The following is a 23,995-nucleotide window of genomic DNA, read 5'->3' as shown; positions in this document are numbered from 1 at the left end:
GTCCTCAAACAAGTGTTCGTAAAATGAACTTTTTTTCACAAAAAACAAGATTTCAGAAATTTTAGAATTTTGTAATTTTTTCTAAAAATAGCACAATGGAGTTCAAGATGAGACCTATGTTCCCTCAAAAGTTGGTATATTAACTTATTACTTTTGTCGGAATTAAGGCGCACGTTAGGGGGCGCTATGGAGCCCGCTGGCAACGCCCGAGCCCAATTACTACAGTACTTTGTAATTTTCACCAGTTGTGACATGTTATCAAATTTTTGTGAGTTTTCGTGCATGCTAACCCCCTCAAAAACGCGACAAAGGACTCGGAAAAATAATAATAATCTGACGAAAAACAATAGGTTCCTTCGCACTTTCAGTGCAAGGCACCGTTGGGGCCTTGCACTTTCGTGCTCGGGCCCTAATAAAACATAAAACACTGCCAGCAGTGGACTGAGTTGAAATGCCTCCTCTTCAGGAATTACATCAATCAGCCATGCGACATGACAAAACAATACACTGTAAACAGCGGTCTTCAAAATGCTTCCCCTTGCGGGGTCACAGATAGAAGCCCCGGGATCATCTCAGGATCCGAATTATATTCCTGTCTCTCAGGATAAGGACACACCTCTGAATTTCAGGTCACAGACTAAGGTTGTTTATCATGGTAATGTCGATTCTACAGAGATATGCATTTCCTTTGTTCTAACCCAGTCTGGCCCAACAGGGGATGGCTCCCCCAAAACAGATACAATAGATCTCCATGTGTGGAGACAAGGAGCTTTCTCCTGTATGCTAAATGACTGATATGACCTGATGATTCTCTAGAACAGGGGTCACCAACCTTTTCTAAACTGAGAGCTAATTCATGGGTATTGAGTCATATGAAGGGCTACCAGTTTGATACACTCTTCTGAAATAACAAATGTGCTCAGTTTGCCTTTAGTTATATATGATTATTAACGATTAATGATTCCCATCTATGTGAAGACACTGATCATGTTAATGATTTCTCACAATAATTATCAACAATGACTTAACAAGGTGGGAAACGGATAATATAAATATTCAATTTTCATTTTTAGAACAGGCCTGAGGGCTACTCATGTGGTCCTTGGGGGCTACCTGGTGCCCACGGGCACCGTGTTGGTGACCCCTGCTCTAGAAGCTAGAGAAGGTGTGAGCCAGACAAATGCTGATTAGTGTAGTTACTTGATTAGATTTAGCTGCAGGCCCCATTAAACAATGTTTTCAAAACATAAGCATGGTTTTAACTTTTTACAACCGAACACTAGTCATGATCTTGTCATGGGTAACATCAACATACACTTTGATAGTACGGAGCCACTACCGGGAGAAACAATACAATGAAATGATTTCAGGCTCGGCGGTTATCAGAAAATTCAGGCAGCGCTTGTTATTGACACCAGGACGCTCGGGGTCAGCTGCTAAACCCGAGGTAATGTCGCCTACTATAGAATGCAAGATGCAAAATCGACTCCGCCTCTACGGTACAGTTACGGCATGCGTCGGTCACAGTTACGAGTGAACCCAAGTTGAAAGAACGCACTGCGTCCAGCTACGCCATTGGCTAGTGATAAGCAACGTGAAATATTCAATGAGCCGCCATATTAGAAGCCAACCCCTCTTTCGTTCTGGTGAGAAAAGCCACTTGGAGGCTAGTTTTCGGAGCTGCTGGTTGTTTATGTTGTTGAGCGTTTAACTAGAAATCGTTAAACCTGCACTACTCGTATCTTGTTTTGGTCTGGTTAGTGTCTTCCATACGGGTCATTTAGTCTTCTACAATGGCTACCGCGGCTGCAACTCCGACCGGGCAGAGAAGCACGTGCGGCGGCGGCACTCCGCTGAGTCCGACCAGGATCAGCAGACTGCAGGAGAAACAACAGCTCAGGGACCTCAACGACCGCCTGGCCGTTTACATCGACAAAGTCCGTAGTTTGGAGTCTGAAAACAGCGTACTCCACCTTCAAATTAACGAGAGGGAAGATATAAGGAGCCGGGAGGTGAGCGGGCTGAAAGCCCTGTACGAGACGGAGCTAGCCGACGCCAGAAAGTGTCTGGATGAGTCGTCCAAGGAGCGGGCCTGGCTGCAGATCGAGCTGGGGAAGATCACATCCGAGCATGAGCAGCTTCTACAGAAGTAAGTGCCTCACACACTTGAATCACGTTAAACGGTCCAATACGGACAGGGACGCCGGGTCGCTAGCTAAATGCTATATGCCGACTTTGATTTTCGAGCCACTTTTTCAATATTACGCACGCAAAACGTTGGCACGCTCATCTGGTCCGGTGAGCGCGTCACTCCGACTCTGCTTCTAGAAGAAAGAGGATTTAACGGTCTCTTAGCTCGAGCTGGAGCTCGTTATTCGCCACTCTCACATTTGATATAAGGCTAGTTACAGTCGTTTAGTTGAAATGGTAGAAATAATGAACAGTTATTTTGAAATGATTGACAGTGGCCTTTCACGTTACCCGCCCACCATTGTCCGTGTTACTCAAAGAGAATAAATCTCAAACCGCCTTTTTAAAATATAATACATTTTAAAAAGCCGGTTTGAGATTTATTCTCTTATGCTAAATTTAAAAGAGAGAGAGAATAATAAAAAAATATAACGAATAAGTGTACTTTATAGAAATCAATTGATAAGGCAGAAACATTTAGTAGGTCTGCCTGTGGTTTAATTAGACAGGGAGACGCGAACAGTGGCACAAAACTCAAACCTGTTGGGAGTATTTCGCTTTTGCTGAGATTGAAGTGGTCCACAGACTTACTGTGTGCATCAGACGTGTATGACCTCATTTTAATTCCTAGATTGCATTTCTTTGTCATTTGTATAGGCTACACAGCACCCATGTATTGATAGACAGGAAACATAAGTGTGCCGTGTGTAGTCCCATTTATCCGACAGGATTTGACAGCTGCAACTGTTACTCACAGCTGTTGACCGAAAGTGCATGCATAGACGATGTGGAGGGTTTCCCCCAGTACTGATTCAACTGCATTTTCAGAAATGAAGTCAACACTGTAATGGTTAAAATGTGTTAGAAAATGCTTATGTTTTCCTGCCTAATAAACACCAAGCAGTGTTGTTGAAACATTAGAAATTGGCACTGACTCACAGCTGTGTGTAATTTCATGTCCCCTCGGTTCTGTGTGAAACCGAATGAGCTGAAAACAGCTTAGATTTCACCAGCGTGTGAAGTTCCACAGGATGGTGATACGAATGTTGCAGAGGTCTGCTGTTACTAAACAAATGTAGCATTAGCACTCTGTGAAAAGGGTATACTGCATCCCAGATACACATGTAACTACACACCCTGCTGTTGAGTCTGAGGAGTCAGGTGTGGCGCTGTTGTGTGTTGTTGAACAGAGGAAGTACTGTGTGTGTGTGTGTGTGGTCACACACTCTGACAGCAGAACACAGGTGGCAGGGACAGCCTGTTTGAGTCTGATGGCCAGTTGACATTATCCATCTGTTCACTTAGTCTTTATTTTTTAACACGTGTCTTGTGTCTGGTTTGTGCATCATTTACTTTACAGACTGTTGCGGCTGTTAGCAGTTCAAACAAATGCAGCTGTGAGGGACTAAACACTGAAAGATTAAAAACGCTGCAGGGTTTTCCCTGGGATTAGAAGTCTTAGGTGCAACCCAAACCATTGTTGGCAGCACCTTAGCAAAATGAATGTAAAATGCAGCAAAAAAAGCACAGTAAACACTAAGAGCTGGAAAAAAAGCATCAAACTAACGAAAAGACTTTTCTCAGATCTATTCTGCTAATACACTGCATATAGCTATATTATTCTTACTACTAGTATAATGTCACTGCTACTACATTGCACATATCTGTACATGTTGTTCATACATTGTTCATATTACATAGCCATATTTATTCTGCTCTTATAACACTGCACTATATTTCTTGTCCTGTCTATACTTTGTGTATCACATTGCACTTCTCTGCTTTTTTGCAGTTCTGGACGCAAACTGCATTGTGCTGTCTCTGTACTTGTACTCTGCACAATGACAATAAAGTTGAATCTAATGTAATGACTGTAGTTGGACTTGTTTAGCAAGTTTTGTCATCTAGTTTTTTTGAGTGTTATCTATTATCTGCTCTAGTTTTTCCAACGTTTTAGACACAGAGATGGTAATAACAGTCCAAAATGATGTCAAATTGCATTTTTATTTTTTATTGAAAAACATTTTTGAGGAAGGACCCAAACCCCCGCCAAATATGCGCACCGAAGTCTTCCACAAACCTAAGGAAAACACTGCACTGTGACGCGTTAAAGATCCAATTTCAATAATGTATTCCTCCACACCGAAAAAAAACAAACCAGAACTGCAGTTACCAAATGTAAAATGACATTGTGATTCAAATAAGCACATTGAGTGTGGTCAACAGAAAGTGTTCGCTCCCAGCCACCCTCTCTCTGTCAAAGCCCAAAAACCATTACATTACATGTCATTTAGCTAATGCTTTTACAAAGTGACTTACAATTGTGTCAATATGTCAGAGGTAACACGCCGCCTCTGGAGCAACTGGGGGATACGTGTTTTGCTCAGGGACACATTGGTTGATGTATCAAAGTGGGAATTGAACCCAGATCTCCCACACCAAAGGCGTGTGTCATATCCACTGCGCCATCACCACCCACTAGATGAACAGGTGAAGCAAACGGATATACTGTAATCCCTTCCGCCTAAACCCCAGTGAACATGCCCGCCACCTACAGTATCAGTGCAGTGAATAATATAAAATGAGACTATAAAAATACATGAGAAACATTACAGCTGCTATCTCTAACTTTCCCCATGCTAAGATGACTTTGGTGATGTGTTCTGTCTCTGGAATAGACTCAGCTTGCTGTTCGTCTGCAGCAGTGTTCCTGTGAAGTGAGAGCCCATTGCGTCAGTGGTTTTGCCTCCCAGCTAATGTTTCTCAGTAAAACGTAAAAAAAACAGACATACCATTGTACATTCCACTCATAGTTTGTTCACTTCAGCAGCAGTCCTACCCGCCCATTGTAACCCTCAGGCACACACATGAGGAAATAGCTGGCCTCTGGCCCAGCAGAGCTTTTCCAACATACCATTTTACTCCCAAACCCATTGAAACACTTCCACTGTTGACTTGGTTAACCCAGGATCAGAGTTTGGAAACAGATGTCCAACTGGAATATGTGGCTTGGCTTTGATTTATAAATCAAAGCACTCAACATAAAATGCATTCATTTTAAAGCCTAATCTAAACAGGAAAAATCTGACAAATAATGCAAAAACGCATAATAAAATATATTTGCAGTGCAAACATGACATAAATAAACTTCTTTTCTGTTAGTTCTGATCTGTTGTGGTCAGCAGAGGACGCTGTTTGCTTTTTTAACGTTTCTGCCTGGGGGGATGTCTATCTTCATTGAGTGAGTTAGCAAAGTATTAGTAACAACTCAACTTTAACCCTCTAAGGTCTAAGCCATTTTTTTTTTTCAATATTTGTGTTGCCTGGTCTCCTTGTGTAATAATGCTTGTAGTAGGTATAGACATGATTGTTTTCATGACAAGCTGGGCTATCGGGATATGTATTCTGCAGGGATGGCACATCAATGTATACCTTGTTAGGCTATATGACTGTTAATACAAAAGAAAAAAACTAAACAGAAATTTAATTATACAGAAATGTATTGAAATCACAGAGACTACTACTACTCCTCCTCCTCATTTCTGCCTGATACCATCTGAAGTTATGTCTTGCAGTGAAACAAATTATTGTAATTGTTAATTAAATGTTTTTGTGAATTGTGCATATTGATAGATAGTCCTGAGCACTATGGGCACACGGTTGAACATTGTTAATGTGCATTGTCCCTTTCTTAAATACCCCGACAGAAATATCTGCCTGTTCTGGCTCCATGTTAACCTTCGTTGTTAACGAAGTTTGTATCTGCCGTTGTCCTCTCCCAGTGTAGTCGGTGAAGACCCACTGTGTCCCTCTGCCTGCCTCATCAGGTCTGGTTTTGGGTCTTAACATGTGTCAGACTTGTATTCGGGAAACCCTGGAGTACCTTTTGGTCCTTGAGCAGCATCACACACTGTCATCTCATAGGCGGAAATCGCTGGGGGGGGGTCGAAAATATTATTAAAACCACGCTGTGTATTGTATATAATAAATACTTAAAATAATTGTAAGTAGTTGAAGTTGAAATGTCTTTAATGTCCCCAAGGGGCAATTTGGTTCACAACATGTAGCCAACACAAACATTAGCACAAAAAAAGCACATAAAACCTAAAATATTAAATTGATTAAAACATAAATACACATGTACACTACACTTAAAGATGACAAATATATGCTGTGAATTGGGCAGGGATGGCAGATGACCTATAGTTTGAGAAACCCAACAGCTGATTGTACAAACGATCTCCGGTATCTGTTAGACCGGCCACGTTTTCGGAAGGTATACCTCCTTCCTGGTGGTAGAAGGCAGAACTCAGAGTGTAATGGCTGAGTGGTGTTAGCCAAAATGGCCATTGCCCTCTGTGTGGATCTGGCCTCATAAACACACCTTATGCTGTTGAGGTCAGTGCCAATTATTTTCTGAGATATGTTTACAATTTTTCCCAGTTTGTTCTTGTTGGTTACACTCAAATTGCCAAACCAGCAGTTTATGGCAAAGGTTAAGATTGACTCAACAAAAGATGAGTTAAAAAGTTGTCAGAAGTGATCTGTTAACATTAAACCCCTTCAGCTTTCTTAAAAGAAAACTGTCTCTGATTGGCTTTTTTACATATGTAGTCTGTATTGGTCTCAAAGTTCAATTTATCATCTAAAATGGTGCCCAAGTACTTGTATTGGCTTACCACGTCTAATGCTGTGCCACGCTAACGATAGTAAAACGATACAAATGAAAACGGGGTTTAAAAAAAAGTTTAGAAACCTCCTTAAGTAAATTTTAAATTAGTCATGACAAAAATTATGTATCTTTCCACAAGTCCCCTAAGTTAGCAGGTATAAAGTTACTCAGCTTGTTTGGTAGCTTGATGGCTAGTTAGTTAGCTAATGCTAGCTTGCTAATTCCTCCCACCGTGCCTTCATGCTACACGCTGGTTCCAGAAGATGAGCCGGACAAAGTGTCCCTCCTCTGGTTAGAGCGCTGGGCTCTCCTACGCTGTGACACGAGAGGGTGGGAATGACCCATTAACTTGTTAAACTTTACTAATTTAGTCATGGGCCGGCTGGCTAGTTAGCTAGCTAGCTGGCTAGGAGGCTCAGTTCTCATTTCATCATCATCATCATCATCTATATTAGAGAAAATCACTTCATCTGATGTTTAAAGTGAACAAAACAGCGTTGCCAGCCTCCTTACTGGAGCTCCACGACTACACATATCATATACAAGTAGACTTTTGTATGTATTATTTGTGTCCCCTTCAATAATAGCTCTTAAGGATTTTATGTTTCTGTTAAATGAAATTTACGCCCATGTGTAATCCACATGCACTCACCATGCCTTGTCATTCTCCTTCCAGCTACAACAAGAAGGACTCTGAGGCAGCCAGCGCCCAGGCCAGGCTGAAGGACTTGGAGGCTCAGCTGAACTCTAAAGAGGCCCTGCTGGCTACAGCGCTGTCTGAGAACGGAGGCCTGGGGGCCACACTGGCCGACCTGCGAGAACAGCTGCAGGAGGTACTGCACTGCTGCAACATCAATATGATCAGGCTCAAAAGATTTCCCCTTCCTTTGACCATTGAATGGAGTGATGCAGAGAGATCTGATTTGTAAATATAATGTGCTTATATTTCTGAATCTTGTACTTCAACAAAAGGTTGTGATTGTCTCTCACGTTCTTTGTGGTGTGGTGTTTTTCTTTTGAGAGCTGTTCTATACTCTTAACTTGATAAACCTTTTCCATTCATCAAGACTTGTTTTCAAAGCACTACCTGTTGTGTGTTTTCAGATGGATACAGGTCTCGCTCAGGCCAAGAAGCAACTTGGAGACGAGATGCTGCAGCGCGTCGACTTGGAAAACCGCTGCCAGAGTATGACAGAGGAAATGATCTTCCGCAAGAGCATGCAAGAGGAGGTCCGAATCTTTTCCATTTTCAGATTTCTATAAAATAAAGCCAGCACAACAGAACACAAAATTAGCAGAATAAAGAGTGTACATCTGACAGAATAGAGAATCAAAATTAATTTAATTAATTTAATTTAATAATTAATTTTCTTTAAAGCTCAGTAATTTCCTCAAACAGCTGGCCACTGTAGTTGTTAGAAAACATTACTCAAACAGGAGGAAACTGCATTTGTTGGGGACTATTTTGTGCAGCGAAGTAATTGGCACTTGTGTGTGTGACTGAACAATGAAGCTGAGCAGGGAAGGAAGACATAGCAGGCTGTGTTGCACACACAGATTTACTGACCGTAAGAGAAATCTAGTTTTAAGGGATTTGGCTTCTTTCAGACTGGTCTAAAATCAAAGAGCCACATCAGCAAAAGCATGATGAGCTTAAGTTTCAGTAGGGCTGCATAATAATTGAATGTCTTAATAAGGTTTTGTATTAAATGTATGAATCCCTTTGTTTCCGTTTTGATTTGGTGTCTGTGTAACCTTACCAGTGTTGACTTGAGTTAATCAGGACAGGATCAAAGTGTCTGAATGCTGCCTGTGTGCTGTGCTACAGGAAGTAAAGGAGGCGCGGCAGCGCTACGAGGCGCGGCTGGTGGAGGTGGACTCTGGGCGGAAGGAGGAGTACGAATATAAACTGACCCAGGCCCTGACTGACATGAGAGCTCAGAACGAAGAGCAGATCAAGATGTACAAGGACAACATGGAGAGCACCTACGTGGCCAAAGTATGTCAGCACATACACAGTCTTGGTATTCTTCATTCACATAATAATCGTAATAATCCATTCCATGTGAACGAGCTGACTGACATAAACCCCTTCTGTCTGTTCCTGCTGTGACGGGGAGGATTATGGGTCTCTCTTACGCAGAAAAAGCTAAAAAGCAACATAAAAATATAACCATATACTGTAACTCACGAGCCATGAGACAAACTATGCATGAAGTGTCACAATAGATTTTTATCAGACAACAGCCAGCCAATCGGGGAGGAGTCATTTCTGTGGCCATGATATAAAGTGTGATTGCTAACAGTGCAAAAACTACACAATATGTACAAAGTATGTGTATGGTCAAACAGTACAGCCATATGTGGTACATTACATGTCATTTAGCTGATGCTTTTATCCAAAGCTACTTCCAATTAATTGAGAGGGATGGAAACATGTTTTCGGTGGTGGGGGACAACCCCATGCAGACACACATTCTGAGGTCCATCGCTGATCTTGAACCAGGCTAACGTTGTTGGATGGGGGTGAGGTCCGGGCTCTGTGAATGCCGGTTAGGTTCTTCCACAGCAGACAGGAAACATTAGGCTATTTCTTTATGGTGCTGCTTTGCTTTTTGTCACTGTCATGTTGAAACAGGAAAGGGCCAAACAAACTGTTGCAACAAAGTTAGACGAACAGAGTTGTCTGAAATATGATATGCTAGAGTATTAAGAGACACAATTATATGTTGACATGGGTATCGACTCAACTTAAAATACTATGATAGATCATGAGTACAGTTTTTTTTTTTTTTCTTCTTCTTAATTGTTCAGATGCACTTCTGCCAACTGGGTTCTAGGGTGCAACTGCAGAGATACAAATGTAAATTCATTCACTAACTTTTAATCTTTTCCAACATTTAACACGAGTGCAGATTTGAACTAAGCACCTAAATATTTTGATGCATTAAGATCCATCAATACTCGTACTTATCATTGCATCCTAGCCCTCTGAATCCCATAGGGGCCTAGAGATCCACACCCCTGACTGACACTATGATAAATGATAAAAGGTGAATGCCAAAACACACTGATGCCTTCTGCAGGATGTTGACGGACCAGTTTAAATCCTCGTCCTCCTACACAATATGCAACTAAGCAACAATCTAGTTTGTGTTTACAATCAAGTGAACCTGTAAGTTACATACCAAACTAAAACTTCCTGCATGTCAGGAAGTGACTGCCGCTGCTCAGTTCCTCTTTCAGCGTGTGATGAAGAGGAAACACTGTTGACGTTGCTGTGTGTTGGTCTCCAGCTGGACGACCTGCGTCGGCTGTCTGAGATGAACGGAGCATCAGCCAACATGAGCCGAGAGGAGCTCCGAGAGTCCAGCCTGAGGATCGAGAGCCTCACCGCCCAGATGGCAGCCATGCAGAAGGAGGTTGGCATTTTGTTTTACATTTACCTTTTTTTGTTCTTGATAGAATTAGAATTGTTTTCCTAAAATATTTGATACAATCCAAAGCCAACCACATTTATCTCCGTGCTGAATCTAATATCCTACCTTTACCAACACCTGTAAGGATCAGATTAGTCCTGTTGGAAGAGTTTCCAGATACTTTTAGCTTTCCTTTATCTCCAGTAAAAGTGAAACATGAAATATTTACATTAAAGCAGTTAAATCCCATTTATGCAGCTTGTTTTCAAGTGCAGCTGATTTTTCACTCTCTTTATTCCGTGTATCACACTCTCATCATGACAGTCTGTGACATCACAATCAGAGATTCGCACAGGTTCAACTGGCCCTCCTATACATTTTTAGAACGGACTAAAGGCTGTTTAATGCTTCTGCGTCAACTCCACGCCGTCGCTCCTACGGCATCGTGACCCTTTGGGAGCTCTGCGTCGGGGTTGCTTTGCATCGCGGTGCATTTCACCTCCATAACACTATGGGGGGATAAGTCTGAGGTTATTTGCGAGGTGTCTGCCAGCCAGTTTGTTATGTTAGCAAGCTAACTTTAGCACAACTGCCCACAAAGTTCTGCTTGCTGGCGAAGTGCTAATTTCAAAACATTACTGACATATAGACACTTTACAAACCGATAACCCCATCACTGGAACCAAAATATGTCTGAGTTTATTTGCAAAGCTGAACTAGCATGTTGCAACTCCCCACAGTAGGCTGCTGCAAACACCCACTATCAACACACAGGACCAGTTGACCAATCACAGTCCTTGCGGTCTGCGTCAATGCGATGCAAAGTTAAAATTTTTTGGAGGTGCACGTCGAGCTACAGTGGAGGGCTCGGAGGGGGGTTCACGGCGACACAGAGGGGTCTGCGGGGGTACCCCGTCGTTTCGACGCAGAAGCATATATCAGCCTTTAGGCTCTAAACCGTCTCTGTGAAAACTGCCTCATCTGGTTTTCAAGTATATCTGAAATCTGTCAAGTACCAATCTTTGCACAAAGTTTGGTCCATTCACACAAAACCCCCTTTACACCTGGCATTAAAATGTGTTTTGAGTGATGGGATAGTGCTTGACCACGCAGTGAGGACTGATTTTGATCTGATCGGCCAAATCACCTCCGGCGGGGGTTAGGGACTCATTGTGTCGGCTACGTGACTGTCCGTCCTGCGGTGTGCTGTGGCCAGCTAGTGTCGGTAGCTGCCGTTAGGGCTGCAACTAACAATTATTTTAATAATCGATTAATCTGTCCATTATTTTTTCGATGAATCGGATAAAAAAAAAAACTAAAAAGCATTGATATCCAACCTTTTATTCAAAAACAGAACTGACAGTGCAATTCACAGTGCAAAAAATCTGAAAGTGCACAAACAGGTTGCTCCTTGAACATCCCTGAGCTGTTAAGTCTTTTTAAAGTTTTTTTAAATAAAGTGCACAAAAAGAGGTTCATTTTTGTCTAAACCTGAGATGTTAGAACAATAAATAATTTATAAAAAATAAAGAAAAATACAAATCAGAAAACTTAACAGGATTTGTTTGAACGTCAGAACTTGTTCTCTACACTACACTCACAGACGCACACACTCACAAACTCTCACTCCCTTTGTCCAGACACTTTGCATTGCAATGCAAAAATGTGAGCATGTCCACATGCTCCTGGCTCAGGCTCGCTCTTTTCTTGGAGGCTATGTTTCCTGCTGCAGAAAACAGCCGCTCTGATGGTGTTGAGGTGGCAGGGATACATAGGTAAGACTTGGCTAGCCTGGCCAACATGGGCTATCTGGCATTGTTAGCCTTCCACCACAGTAATGGGTTTTCTTCCTTGGCAAGGCTCTTTTCTCCAAAGTATGAGAGGACTTCGTTCCTCACTTGGGTCTGGACATCCTCCCCTTCGCCTGCTCTATCCTCTTCTTCACCATCAGAACCAAGGAGTGAGTCAAGTAGAGTGGCTCGAGGTGTTGATTCAGTAGCTGTAGTATCGGTGGAGGTAACACTGCAACTGCCATGCTGCTGCACATCCATCTTCCTTCTCTCTTCAAGTGCCATTGTTTGCACTTTATTTTGAACATGTAGGACTTCATCAGGTGAGAGACACTTCAGTTTCCTAAACCTTGGGTCAAGGACCATCCCAAGAATCGCCGTGTTTGGTGCTCCATCTGAGAAAGCTGTCTCCCTTTTCCATCTCTCCTGCAACTGCTGAGTTGGAAAGCCCGCAGCGGTGCTGACTCGTAAGCAGCACTCTGGGTGGACTTCAACAGCCCCTTCACAAGTGGAGATATTGCAGATATTGTTGCATATTTCTGTCCACTCATGAACACAGTGACGCATTCAAAAGGCTTGAGGACTGTTGAAAGCTCTTCCAGCAGGCTCCACTGGTCTGGTTTCAGATCCAGGTACCTTTTGCCTCTTTGTGTGACAGAGCCTTCGGACAGTGTTGCTGTTACAGGCCACCTTTGTTCAAGCAGTCGGCTTATCATATAGAATGTGCTATTCCACCTTGTGCTTATGTCTTGAACAAGGCTGTGCTCAGGTGTGGCCATTTGTTGTTTCTCTCTGAGCTTACTGCTGGCTAGCTCGCTTTTCTTAAAATGTTCTACCAGACATCTTGCAGCCCCGACAGCTTTGTCAATGCTTGGATGCTTCAATGCAGCATTGATGACAAGTTGCAAAGTATGGCCAGTGCAACGGACAGAGGACCACCCATGCTTCTCCTCCAGGATATTTGCCGCAGCCACAATATTAGCACCATTGTCACGGACTATGGCAATGATTTTGCTAGGAGGAATTTCAAATCTGGCCACTACCTGCTCCAACCACTCTGCAATGTTGGATGCAGTATGTCTGTCCTGCAGTGGCATTGTGGTGAGGCAGATTGACTGCATGTCCCAGTCATCTGTGATGTAGTGGCATGTAACGCCAAGGTAGGCTTCAGTTGCTACACTTGTCCATATATCAGTGGTGAGAGCAAGTTTGCTGTTGTTGGGGTTTATTGCAGTCTTCACTTCCTTGAATGTCTCTTCATATTTCCTCTCCATGAGCTTTGTGAAGTGGGTCCTGGAGGGCAGTGTGTAACCAGGGTTCAAGGTGTGGATCATTTTAGTGAAGCAGTCATCTTCAACCATCGCCAGAGGCCTCATGTCAGTGACGAGCATGTTGAGGATACTATCCGTAAAGACAGCGGCTTGCTGTGGTGTACGTGATGGATTTCCCATCAAGAAGCCTCTCATGGTTTGCTGTTTTTTTTCTGGAATCAAAAAGATAGTATGAGTATGTGAATAGCACAAAGTTCACTTGAAGCTTATTCATTGAATTATTACCATCACTGTAGTAAGTGCAAGTTAAGTTCATTTATACACCATGTTTAAACACAGCTTAAGATAACCAAGTGCTATAAAAAAAATTTAAAATGAAATTAAAAAGTACAACATGAACAAATATATTTGTCAACAGTAACTGATGTGACAAAGCACAGAACATATACATGACAAGATTGAAAAACGAATGGGCCAAAAAAGGCTAGTGAATAAAAACGTGTCTTTAGTCTTGCAAACTATACCACCCCTGCTAGCTAGGCTGTTGTTGTCAACGAGCTAACGCTAGCTTGTCATGCTTGTGAAGCTGGATAAGGAGTAACTCAACAGCAGCACCAGAAGAGCTACTGGAGGGACGTTACGTTCCCCACTTCAAAACGGAACAAAAGTAGGATTGTGTAGTGACTTACCCTGCTGTTGAACTCCCTGCTTCCTCCTCATCAAGGACTCCAACATGTTTGCGTTTGAGGTGTTGAATCATCACTGTGGTGCTCCCGTGCCATGTCATGTCGCTTTTGCATATCTTGCAACTTACACACTTTTTTGATTTATGTAGAGTAAAATGCTCCCACACCTTGGAGGATTTAGGTCGAACAGATTTCTCTGCCTCCGCCATGTGTTTCAGAAAGTTACGGGTCTCTCCGGTCTCTCCATATTTCCTCTGCGCCCGCTCTGCTCTTTTTTCTTTTCTTCCGCTCCGCACGGCACTCAACTCAATTGCTTTTATCTCCGTGACTGAATGGCGTGTTGCGCGACACAACGAATCGATAATGAAATTCGTTGCCAACTTTTTGAATAATCGATTTTTATCGATTTTATCGATTCGTTGTTGCAGCCCTAGCTGCCATGAACTTCTCTACAGTTTTAGTTTTAATTTAGTTGTTATTCTGTCATTGTTACTAGAGCACTTGATATAGCGGAGGAGTGTCAAACTCAACTTCACTAAGGGCCACACTGGAAAATGAGAATTGCATCAAGGGCCAGACATGTTAAGTTTATAGACATGCTTTTATTTAACGGAAAAAGTCCAATATATGTGACCGTATTATTGCATGTCTCGTAAAGCCCTAAAAAAAGTAAGAATTCATAGAATTTTTGGTTTAAAAAACAATTAATACATTTTTAAAAGCAGCGACCACACAGCAGACTCCCAGTCTAGTCTGCTTTAAGTGTCGCGTAATTACAGTGTGAAAATAATTTTCCCGTCTTTTTTGGTTTGGGGCACAACTAGTCGGGCCAAAATTAGTTGTGAGCCTAAATTGATATGCGGGCCGGGTCAAATTTGCGAGGGGCCGGATTTGGCCCGCGGGCCTTCAGTTTGACACATGTGATATAGTGTGTCTCAGAGGAAGTGTAACCAAACTGCAGCAGCTTTCAGCTCGTCATTATATTATATTGCAGCAAGCCTGCAGCTACAGCCAGCGTTGTCTGCGTGGGCTTTTGAAAAGTGAAAACTTTAGTGCGTAACTAAATTGGACGCACTCTAGAGCCCTGTCAAATAAATAATAAATAAATAAATATCCCCTCGTATTCCTTTTATTAAAGAACATTGCACTATTTGATACATTTTCATCACGCCAAGTTCTTCCTGCGCTCCTAAACTTAGGCCTTGGGGAAAACGGTAGCGCAGAGCAGCTGGTGACGGCCACCTCCTGCAGCAGCAGGAGTTTGTGGAGAAGAGAGCAACAGGGCTGCAGCTATCGATCATTTTATACCGATTATTCCATCAATAAATCTGGAGACACATGTTGTAAATGTAATCAGGATAAAATTGACATCTAGATACAATCTGGATATGAGATGCATTTTAATGCCAGCTGTAAATGGGGTCAAACAGTCACAGGATCATTTCCACATCTCTGGATCCAACTTCCAGAATTTACCCTAAATGAAAAGTTACAGAAAAACTCAAACCAACGGATATAACACCAACAGTTTCTTAGTCAGCGATGCGCGCCACATTGCAGAACTAAAATACCACATGCATATGCACGACAGTGCATGTAAAGTTTTAACTGCACCTAATTCTCAACTCTACATGCAACGGTGCACATAACTGGGTTCAGGAAATATCTTGTGCCAACTCTCTTGCATTGACCGTGAAAGCTCATGCCACACAGCCATTTTCCCATCCAGTGACAAACTAATGTATAAATTACTGTTATTTTACTTAATAGTTTGGAGAAAATTAAAGGGAAAGTCAGCTACTTAACACTGACAAATTTCCTCATATTTAAAACTAAAATGTTGCAGTGGTTGATGTTATTCTGGTCAGATCCGGCCGTAGTGGAAGTGCAGAGAAAGAAGACAAAAACTCCAAATGGTGCAGTCAAAGTATTTAGTGCATGTACATAGAACTTTAACAATTCCAAATGTTGTTTTTTTCAATTCATGGTCTCAGGTATAATTGTGATTAACAATATAATGGTCTCTTTTTAAGTCAAATTTAAAAATATTTATTACTTTTTTAAACAAATTAAAGTTTTGAGTGAATCCCAGGAGACATCTTTTAGTTTATATAACGCTGTCATGTGACCCAGATAATATAATACACAGCCTATGAAGTAAACCACACCTCTTTATTATCATAAAACATTTCTTCTAACTGTACCCCAGATACTGAATGGGCCGTGTGTGAGATTGTTCTGTTGACTTCTTCGTCCTAGAACGACAATAATATCTCTACTGGAGCCCTTTACATGGGGCTTCTGGCTGCGCTAGAACTAAGGGAGTCGATGCTCATGCGGAGGTCCCTTAACGTTTCTCCAGACATGTGTTCTACCTTATCCAGCAGAGTGGTGAAATGCTCTGATGGTGCTGTGTGATCCACCAGCCACAGTACCATGTTGTCCTGCTTCAGGTAGAATTGTTTTGGTGCATGTACATTTTAAGTTACGTGCACCAGCGCCTGTACACAGAAAAAAGTATTTTGAACCCTTGATTATAGATCGATCGATCTATTGAAGCAGGTGTCAAACGCTTTTTAGATGATGTATGATAGAGTTCCCTCCGACTCTCACCTCCCCGTCTGTATGCAGACTCGTGGTTGGCGCGACCGTATCGTGGAGCTGGAGGACACCTTGGCTCAGGAGAAAGACCGGAGCCGCAAGCTGCTGGCAGACAAAGACCGCGAGGTCCGCGAGGTCCAGGCCAGGATGCAGCAACAGCTAAATGACTACGAACAGCTGCTGGATGTCAAACTGGCACTGGACATGGAGATCAACGCCTACCGCAAACTCCTGGAGGGAGAGGAAGAGAGGTGAGGACACAGAAGGTTTCTGTGTGAATGGTGATGGTGCTGGAGTTACCGCTCCATTTCCAACTCAGCCGCCAGTGTTGTAGTACTCGAGATTGGGGTTGAGTATCTTTTGGGGGGTTTTCTGATACCTGTGCTAAAGCGATATTTTTTTTTAAAGTAAAAAAAGAAAAGGAAAAAGAAGAGCACAAAATGACAGTCGTCGACATTAAAGAACGGCTTGTTTATTGCTAAGGCCAATCGTCTTAGGTTACCAGTTTCAAATGAATGCACAGTGTTTAATCCAGCTGCTAGCCAACGGTAGCTGCTGCTGAGGATCAGAGAGCAGTGCAGGCATTTAAGTGGCGCTGAAATGAGGCCCCAAAATCCGTATTGCTATTTGGTCCGGTAGATACCGGTCGTTTAGGCACCGGTGCCGTTTTAGCACCCAACTTGAGATTGGTCTTGGTCTAAAAAACACTTTTTGAAGGTCTCGGAATCGACTGTATTTACTCATTCTCGGATGAAGAGGACTCAACTGCAGGGATATCAATAAGTTGCCTCTGCATTGTCTGATTTATGTGTTAACATTATTACTGTGATTGGATGTAAAACTTTTGGTTTCAAATTAGAGATGTTCCGATACCAGTATCGGTATCGGCTCCGATACTGCCTAAAGCGCTGGTATTGGTATCGGGAAGTACTGGAGTTTATGCACAGATCCGATACCACGTAATAAAGCCCTAAAGAAAATCTACGTTAAAGTAGTTTATTTGTTCTTTTTCTGTTTATAACTGACTGTCAAACTGGAGAATAACAGAAAGTTCTGAGGCATTCATTGTTTGTGTTTGTTCATGTTTCATAAAGAGTTTAACCTGAGCCAGACCGACAACAAAGATAGAAATAATATCACATCCATACAGGGATAGTAGTATACAGCTGTTATAAATCCTATCCCATCCATACAGGGATAGTAGTATACAGCTGTTATAAATCATATCCCATCCATACAGGGATAGTAGTATACAGCTGTTATAAATCATATCACATCCATACAGGGATAGTAGTATACAGCTGTTATAAATCCTATCACATCCATACAGGGATAGTAGTATACAGCTGTTATACATCATATCACATCCATACAGGGATAGTAGTATAAAGCTGTTATAAATCATATCGCATCCATACAGGGATAGTAGTATACAGCTGTTATACATCATATCACATCCATACAGGGATAGTAGTATACAGCTGTTATACATCATATCACATCCATACAGGGATAGTAGTATACAGCTGTTATACATCATATCACATCCATACAGGGATAGTAGTATACAGCTGTTATAAATCATATCACATCCATACAGGGAGAGTAGTATAAAGCTGTTATAAATCATATCACATCCATACAGGGAGAGTAGTATAAAGCTGTTATACATCATATCACATCCATACAGGGATAGTAGTATACAGCTGTTATAAATCATATCACATCCATACAGGGATAGTAGTATACAGCTGTTATAAATCCTATCCCATCCATACAGCGATAGTAGTATACAGCTGTTATATATCATATCACATCCATACAGGGATAGTAGTATACGCTGTTATAAATCATATCACATCCATACAGGGAGAGTAGTATAAAGCTGTTATACATAATAATACATCCATAAAGGGATAGTAGTATACAGCTGTTATATATCATATCACATCCATACAGGGATAGTAGTATACAGCTGTTATATATCATATCACATCCATACAGGGATAGTAGTATACAGCTGTTATAAATCATATCACATCCATACAGGGAGAGTAGTATAAAGCTGTTATACATCATATCACATCCATACAGGGATAGTAGTATACAGCTGTTATAAATCATATCACATCCATACAGGGAGAGTAGTATACAGCTGTTATAAATCATATCACATCCATACAGCGGTAGTAGTATACACTTGTTAATTGTTAGTTGAGGTATCACAATTGGTATCGGGAAGCAAAAAATGGTATTGGGCCATCTCTACTTCAAATGCAACCAATAACTTGACTCATTTCTAATTTGAAATGTGTTTCTGTTAACCCCCTCCCCGCCCCCTAAAAAAAAAAAACACAAAAAAAAGGGATTGTTTTTTGTGTTTTTTCCTTCCTTTTTTTTTTGTGTGGTGTTGGTTTTTTTTTGGTGTTTTTTGTTTTTTTTTTTCGCCCCCCCCCCCCCCCCCCCCCTGCTTTTTGTGTGCCCCGGCCCCCCCCCCCCCTGCTTGTGCCTGCTGCTGCCCCCCGCGCCCCCCGGCCCCCCCGCCCCCGCCCCCCCCCCCCCCGCCCACCCCCACCCCCCACAGAGGTAAAAAAGGGGGAGGGGGAGGCGGGGGGGTGGGGCGGCCGGCGGCGCCCCGCCCCCGCCCCCCCCCCCCCCGCCCCCCCCCCGGCCCCCGCGCCCGCCCGGCTGCCTTGTTTTTTTTTCTCTCCACAACACTGGAGAGGAGGTGAGCTGCTGTATGCTTGGAGTTCCTTCATGTCCTTCAAAGTCTTGTATCAAGAGATCCGCTATGAACTTTGTATCTGATTTCTGTATGTGTCAATGATTGTTTGTCCCAGGACCAGGCAATGGTTGGTTATGAGATGATTAAGACCATTGGAAATGCGACGGCTACCTACAAGTTCACACCCAAATATGTCCTGAAGGCTCGCCAGAAAGTCACGGTAGGAGTTGGTCTTTAGTTGGATTCTAATAATTTTCTGTTGAACCTTTTAGGAGTGATATCCTGTCTATAAACATGTCATCAAGACAAATGTATGTCAGTGCTGAACAATGGCAATAAAGGAACCTTTTCTCTCAAGCTGGATGGTGTACATGTTAATTGACAGCTGAGTCAGCAGTAGTACAGAAACACAATGTTGTCAATCAAACCAATTGGCATCTAAACTAGCTAGCACTGTACCTGAATCAGATTTGGCTGTTTTTAATAAGAAGATCTGAGCATGCGTTCCTTTTTTTTCATACAGACTATCTGGCAATCAGAAAAGCCATTGGCATGACCGGGGCAGACTGTCCTCAGTCAGTGTCCAAAAGACGGTCAACCATTACCCCTGTTCCAAAGTCTCTTCACTGGTACTTTTTAAGCATGTGCTATCCTGTGTAGCAGCAGAGCCTCGGCCTGAGCTGGTTACGGAGAGTGAAGGTTGGTCCTCAGTGATTGTTGTGTTGCAGGTTTGGGCGTCTGATGCTGGTGTGAGCTCCAAACCTCCCACAGACCTGCTGTGGAAGAACCAGTCGTCCTGGGGATCAGGGCTGGACGTGCATGTGGTGCTGACCAACCCTCAGGGAGAGGTGAGAACACACACCCGCACGCATGCACACACAATCACACACTCTCTCACACACATACGCACACACACGCTCCACGCTCACACACACTCGCTCTCTCTCTCATACACACATTGTCAGATTTTTCTTACTTGTAAAAACCGTGTGTGTGTGTGTGTGTGTGTGTGTGTGTGTGTGTGTGTGTGTGTGTGTGTGTGTGTGTGTGTGTGTGTGTGTGTGTGTGTGTGTGTGTGTGCGTCAGGAGGTGGCAAAGAGAACCACAACATACAACACGGCACTGGAAGAGCAGGATGAGGAAGATGATAACGGAGTGGAGGCCAGTGAGGAAGCCCTCTTCAACCTGCAGGTGAGACTAACTCGGCTCAGAAATCGGCTCAGAAATCTGTAAGTGTGTGTAGCGTTGGGTTCAGAGAGCCACTCCTAGTAACGTAGCTGTGATACACAGAGAGGAAGGTAATGACTCTAAAGCTGCTCAACATGTCAGCCTTTAAGCCTCAATGAGTATGTTTACATGCATACCAATATCCCACTATTATTCAGAATGTGACAATGTCCCAATTTGAGTCAGGTCATGTAAACAGCATATTCTGGTTGGATATTCCGAATAAGGCCCTTTTCTGAATTTAGCATTTTCAGATTAAGACATATTTCGGTATTCTTCTGGTTTAAGAGGCATTCTTTGGACATGTATACAGCGCATTCAGAATCTGCGTCTCAATCAGGGTTTTTACTGCAGTTTGTGACCGTTTACAGCCTCTTGCCTGTTTACAGCTTACGGTGCATTGCTATGGTTGCTATATACAAACCAAGCGGCCGACAGTTTGCAGGGCTGTGGTAGCGATGCACGGCCAAAAGAAAAGAAGGACAAACACAGCTACTTTTTAAATTATCATCATCAGAGACTCCGATATCAACAGGTTTTTGGATATGAGGCGACCTTTTCTAGAAACTGGTTGAAGGAATGAAAGAGAGACGCTGTGTTCCCACGCTCCAACCAGTCCTCCACTGCTGGAGAACTTTGAAAAAAAAATCCTATTTTACACAGCGACATGTAAACAGAAATTTGATGGAATACTCACTTTCATTAGCCATGTAAATGGCTTAGACAGAATATGGTCTTTTTTCGTAATAACAATAACAGGAATATTATGTGCATGTAAATGTAGTCCCTGCTGGTCTAGATTTTGGGGTCGTGTGTGTTTATGCCAGGCGATGGCGTGCGTTCTGAATGGTACCATGAATGTTTGTGTGCAGGAGGACCGTGGCACGGCCAAGAGAGGCTGCTCCATCATGTGATCCCTCTGCACCAACCAGCCGCTCCGCTGCCAACTCCAATACTACAACTATTTTTCTATCTTTTGTAGTGTATTTCCATACAAAGAATGGTTTACTTTCTCATAAAAATGCAAAGCTTGTTAGATTTATTTTCATCTGAAAAAGCATGGTGCTGAAACAATTTGTATTTTGTAGATCAGAAACCTTTTTTATTTTATAAAAACATGCAACAAGTAGCTAAACTCGGACCGACTGTGTCTTTTAAGAATTGAGTAATGTGCTGTGTCATTTTAAAATTATAATTTTGTTATTTTCTTTTATATTTTATCTTGTAATTTTATTGATGCTATATTTTAAGCTACAAGAGGAGCCGCAGGATTAGGTCAGGGGCTGGTTTAGATCAGTTTTGCTCAAAATCTACTGTATTATTTAAAAAATAAAAAAAAAATATATATATAAATAAAAAAAAAAGACTGAAGAAATAGGCACTGAAAGGACAAGTACACTAAATAGAAGCTGGGCAGTGAGAGGAGTTGTGAAGGAGTGTGGACCTGGACAAGATGTCAGAATTACATAATATGGAACCTCTGTTTAATAGCATTCTTTAGAAAAAAAGAAATACTGTGATTGTTTGATTGTATTCATAAAGAAGTCAGAGGACATTTGAAGTTTGTTAGCAGTTGTTGACTTCCTTTAAAGCCCCTGTGTGTAAGATTTGAAACTGTGGCATTAGCGACTCCTCGTGGTAGAATGAAAGGAAAAAAAGATGTGACCTGGGGACAACAAATGGACTGAAAGTAGCTGGCACCAGTCTTCACAGGGGGGGGGGCGGCTCTAATATCAAATCTGACCGTTTCTCTCCGCTGACTTTGAATGAGCATTGCACCACTAATTGAGAAGTGTTGATTGTATTCTTAACTTTTGATATTTGAAGTGTTTGAAGTACTTTTTGTGTTAGTCTGTTAATATGCATGCTGTGGCTGAATCATAGTTAAATGATTAAATATGTTTTCTTGTACTTTCTTGTTTTCCCTGTTTGTCATACATCATTCTAATGGTTCTATGTAGAAAAGAGGATTAAGAAATTATTCAAATATACAAAAAAGCATGGCAGAAAAAAGCAAGCCATATCAATGATGACGTTAGATAACCAAAGTAAATAGGATAGCCCTGTGTACTGATTTACATCGCCTGGCATCATTTGTTAGTGTTCCAAAACACTGACAACAGCTAAGTCCTAACACCGGGATCAGCAAGCTTTACTTTTAAAAAGAAGAAGCTTTGAGAATGATTCAACCTTTTAGAGAAATGAAGCCGACGTCCCCCTGATGGCCAACCACGTAGTCTATATCCACCACGTTCCGCTTCCAGGACTGTTCAGGTGCCGTCGGAAATTCAGCCGGATGTCCGTCCCCTTCCTCTGTCTCTGTGTTGGCGTTCTAACCTCCGGTGGATTTGTGAGGACTATGGTTAACTGCTCCTCAGATCTCTGCAGGGTAAATCCAGACAGCTAGCTAGACTATCTGTCCAATCTGAGTTTTCTGTTGCACGACTAAAACTACTTTTGAACGTCCACATGTTCCACCAAAACCAGTTCCTTCCTGAGACTATTTAGCAGAGGCACTGTGGCTCCATCCGGAGCTTAGCACCGCCCAAGACAATTATTGGTTTAAAGAAATGCCAATAAACCTGAGCACGTTTTTCGCATATATTTTTATTGTAATTTAATATTTATTTGGCAAATAACGTTTCCATCAGTGTTTATCTTTATTAGCTGTTTACCGATTAAGAGAAAATCTGATGAGATCGAAAATACAAACTTTGTGTCGATAGTCATGAAATTCAATTCCATTTGACAGTTTCCATAAGGCATTTTTCATTTGAGATTTCTTAATTCACATAAAAACGTGTGGATGGAAACATAGCTTTCCCTGCTCTAACTACAGTAGCACGATAAACCCTGACCGTGTTTGGATCGATTTACAGCCGCGAGTCACCTTTCTCCACCAAGTCGGGTTCCAGGTTCACCAATGAGCGCCTACACACACTGTTCAAGCCCAGATTCAATTCAATTCATCAATTCATTCTACTGTCAGGACAGTCACAGGCCCGTCTCTGGAAGGGAGGTCATGAAATAAGAAAAGAGAAAACGGGGCTGCTCAAAGCTCTGTTTGCACTTTTTCTATTCATTTATATACATTCATCTGCATTTTATTCAGAAGAATGTCTTGTTTTCTTTTAAGGTTTGTTGTGCTACACTAAGAAATATCTGTTTAACAGTTACACTAAGCAATGTGTTTTAACAGTTGTTTCTGTATATTTCAACAAAAATTATAGAACTAGAACTTCATTCAGTGTTTTTCTTTTTTTGTCTTTTCAAAAGGCATAACTGTGACGTTTGTCTCTTTTCAAGACATCTGTGAAGTTATTTTTTTCTCCGGCCTTTGTGACACTTTTAACAATGTTTTTTTTTTTAAATGTTCTGTATTCAAACTGTAGATAACTCACAATTTCCATTTTT

The 23,995-nt window shown here is 42.0% G+C and overlaps 1 protein-coding gene across 1 annotated transcript; it reads left to right on the top strand.

The window, feature by feature from the left end:
- Positions 1-1,609: 1,609 nt before the first annotated feature.
- Positions 1,610-22,492, top strand: lmnb1 (lamin B1). The gene is made up of 11 exons (XM_039780445.1): positions 1,610-2,149; positions 7,539-7,695; positions 7,967-8,092; positions 8,691-8,861; positions 10,159-10,284; positions 16,660-16,883; positions 19,225-19,357; positions 19,470-19,574; positions 20,083-20,202; positions 20,441-20,545; positions 21,454-22,492. Exons 1-11 carry the CDS (start codon positions 1,794-1,796, stop codon positions 21,493-21,495), a joined length of 1,665 nt encoding a protein of 554 aa, XP_039636379.1. The 5' UTR covers positions 1,610-1,793; the 3' UTR covers positions 21,496-22,492.
- The last annotated feature ends 1,503 nt before the right edge of the window (positions 22,493-23,995 follow it).

The sequence above is a fragment of the Perca fluviatilis genome, chromosome 17 (genome assembly GCF_010015445.1).
Source record: "Perca fluviatilis chromosome 17, GENO_Pfluv_1.0, whole genome shotgun sequence".
Taxonomy (NCBI): domain Eukaryota; kingdom Metazoa; phylum Chordata; class Actinopteri; order Perciformes; family Percidae; genus Perca; species Perca fluviatilis.
The sequence above is the reverse complement of the archived record's forward strand: the minus strand, read 5'-3'. Positions and strand labels throughout refer to the sequence as shown.

Coding starts and splice junctions, on each gene's coding strand:
- lmnb1 (XM_039780445.1), top strand. CDS start 1,794: ATGGCTACCGCGGCTGCAACTCCGACCGGGCAGAGAAGCACGTGCGGC. Junction 8,862..10,158: donor AGAGCACCTACGTGGCCAAA/GTATGTCAGCAC, acceptor GTTGGTCTCCAG/CTGGACGACCTGCGTCGGCT. Junction 19,358..19,469: donor TCCACAACACTGGAGAGGAG/GTGAGCTGCTGT, acceptor TGTTTGTCCCAG/GACCAGGCAATGGTTGGTTA.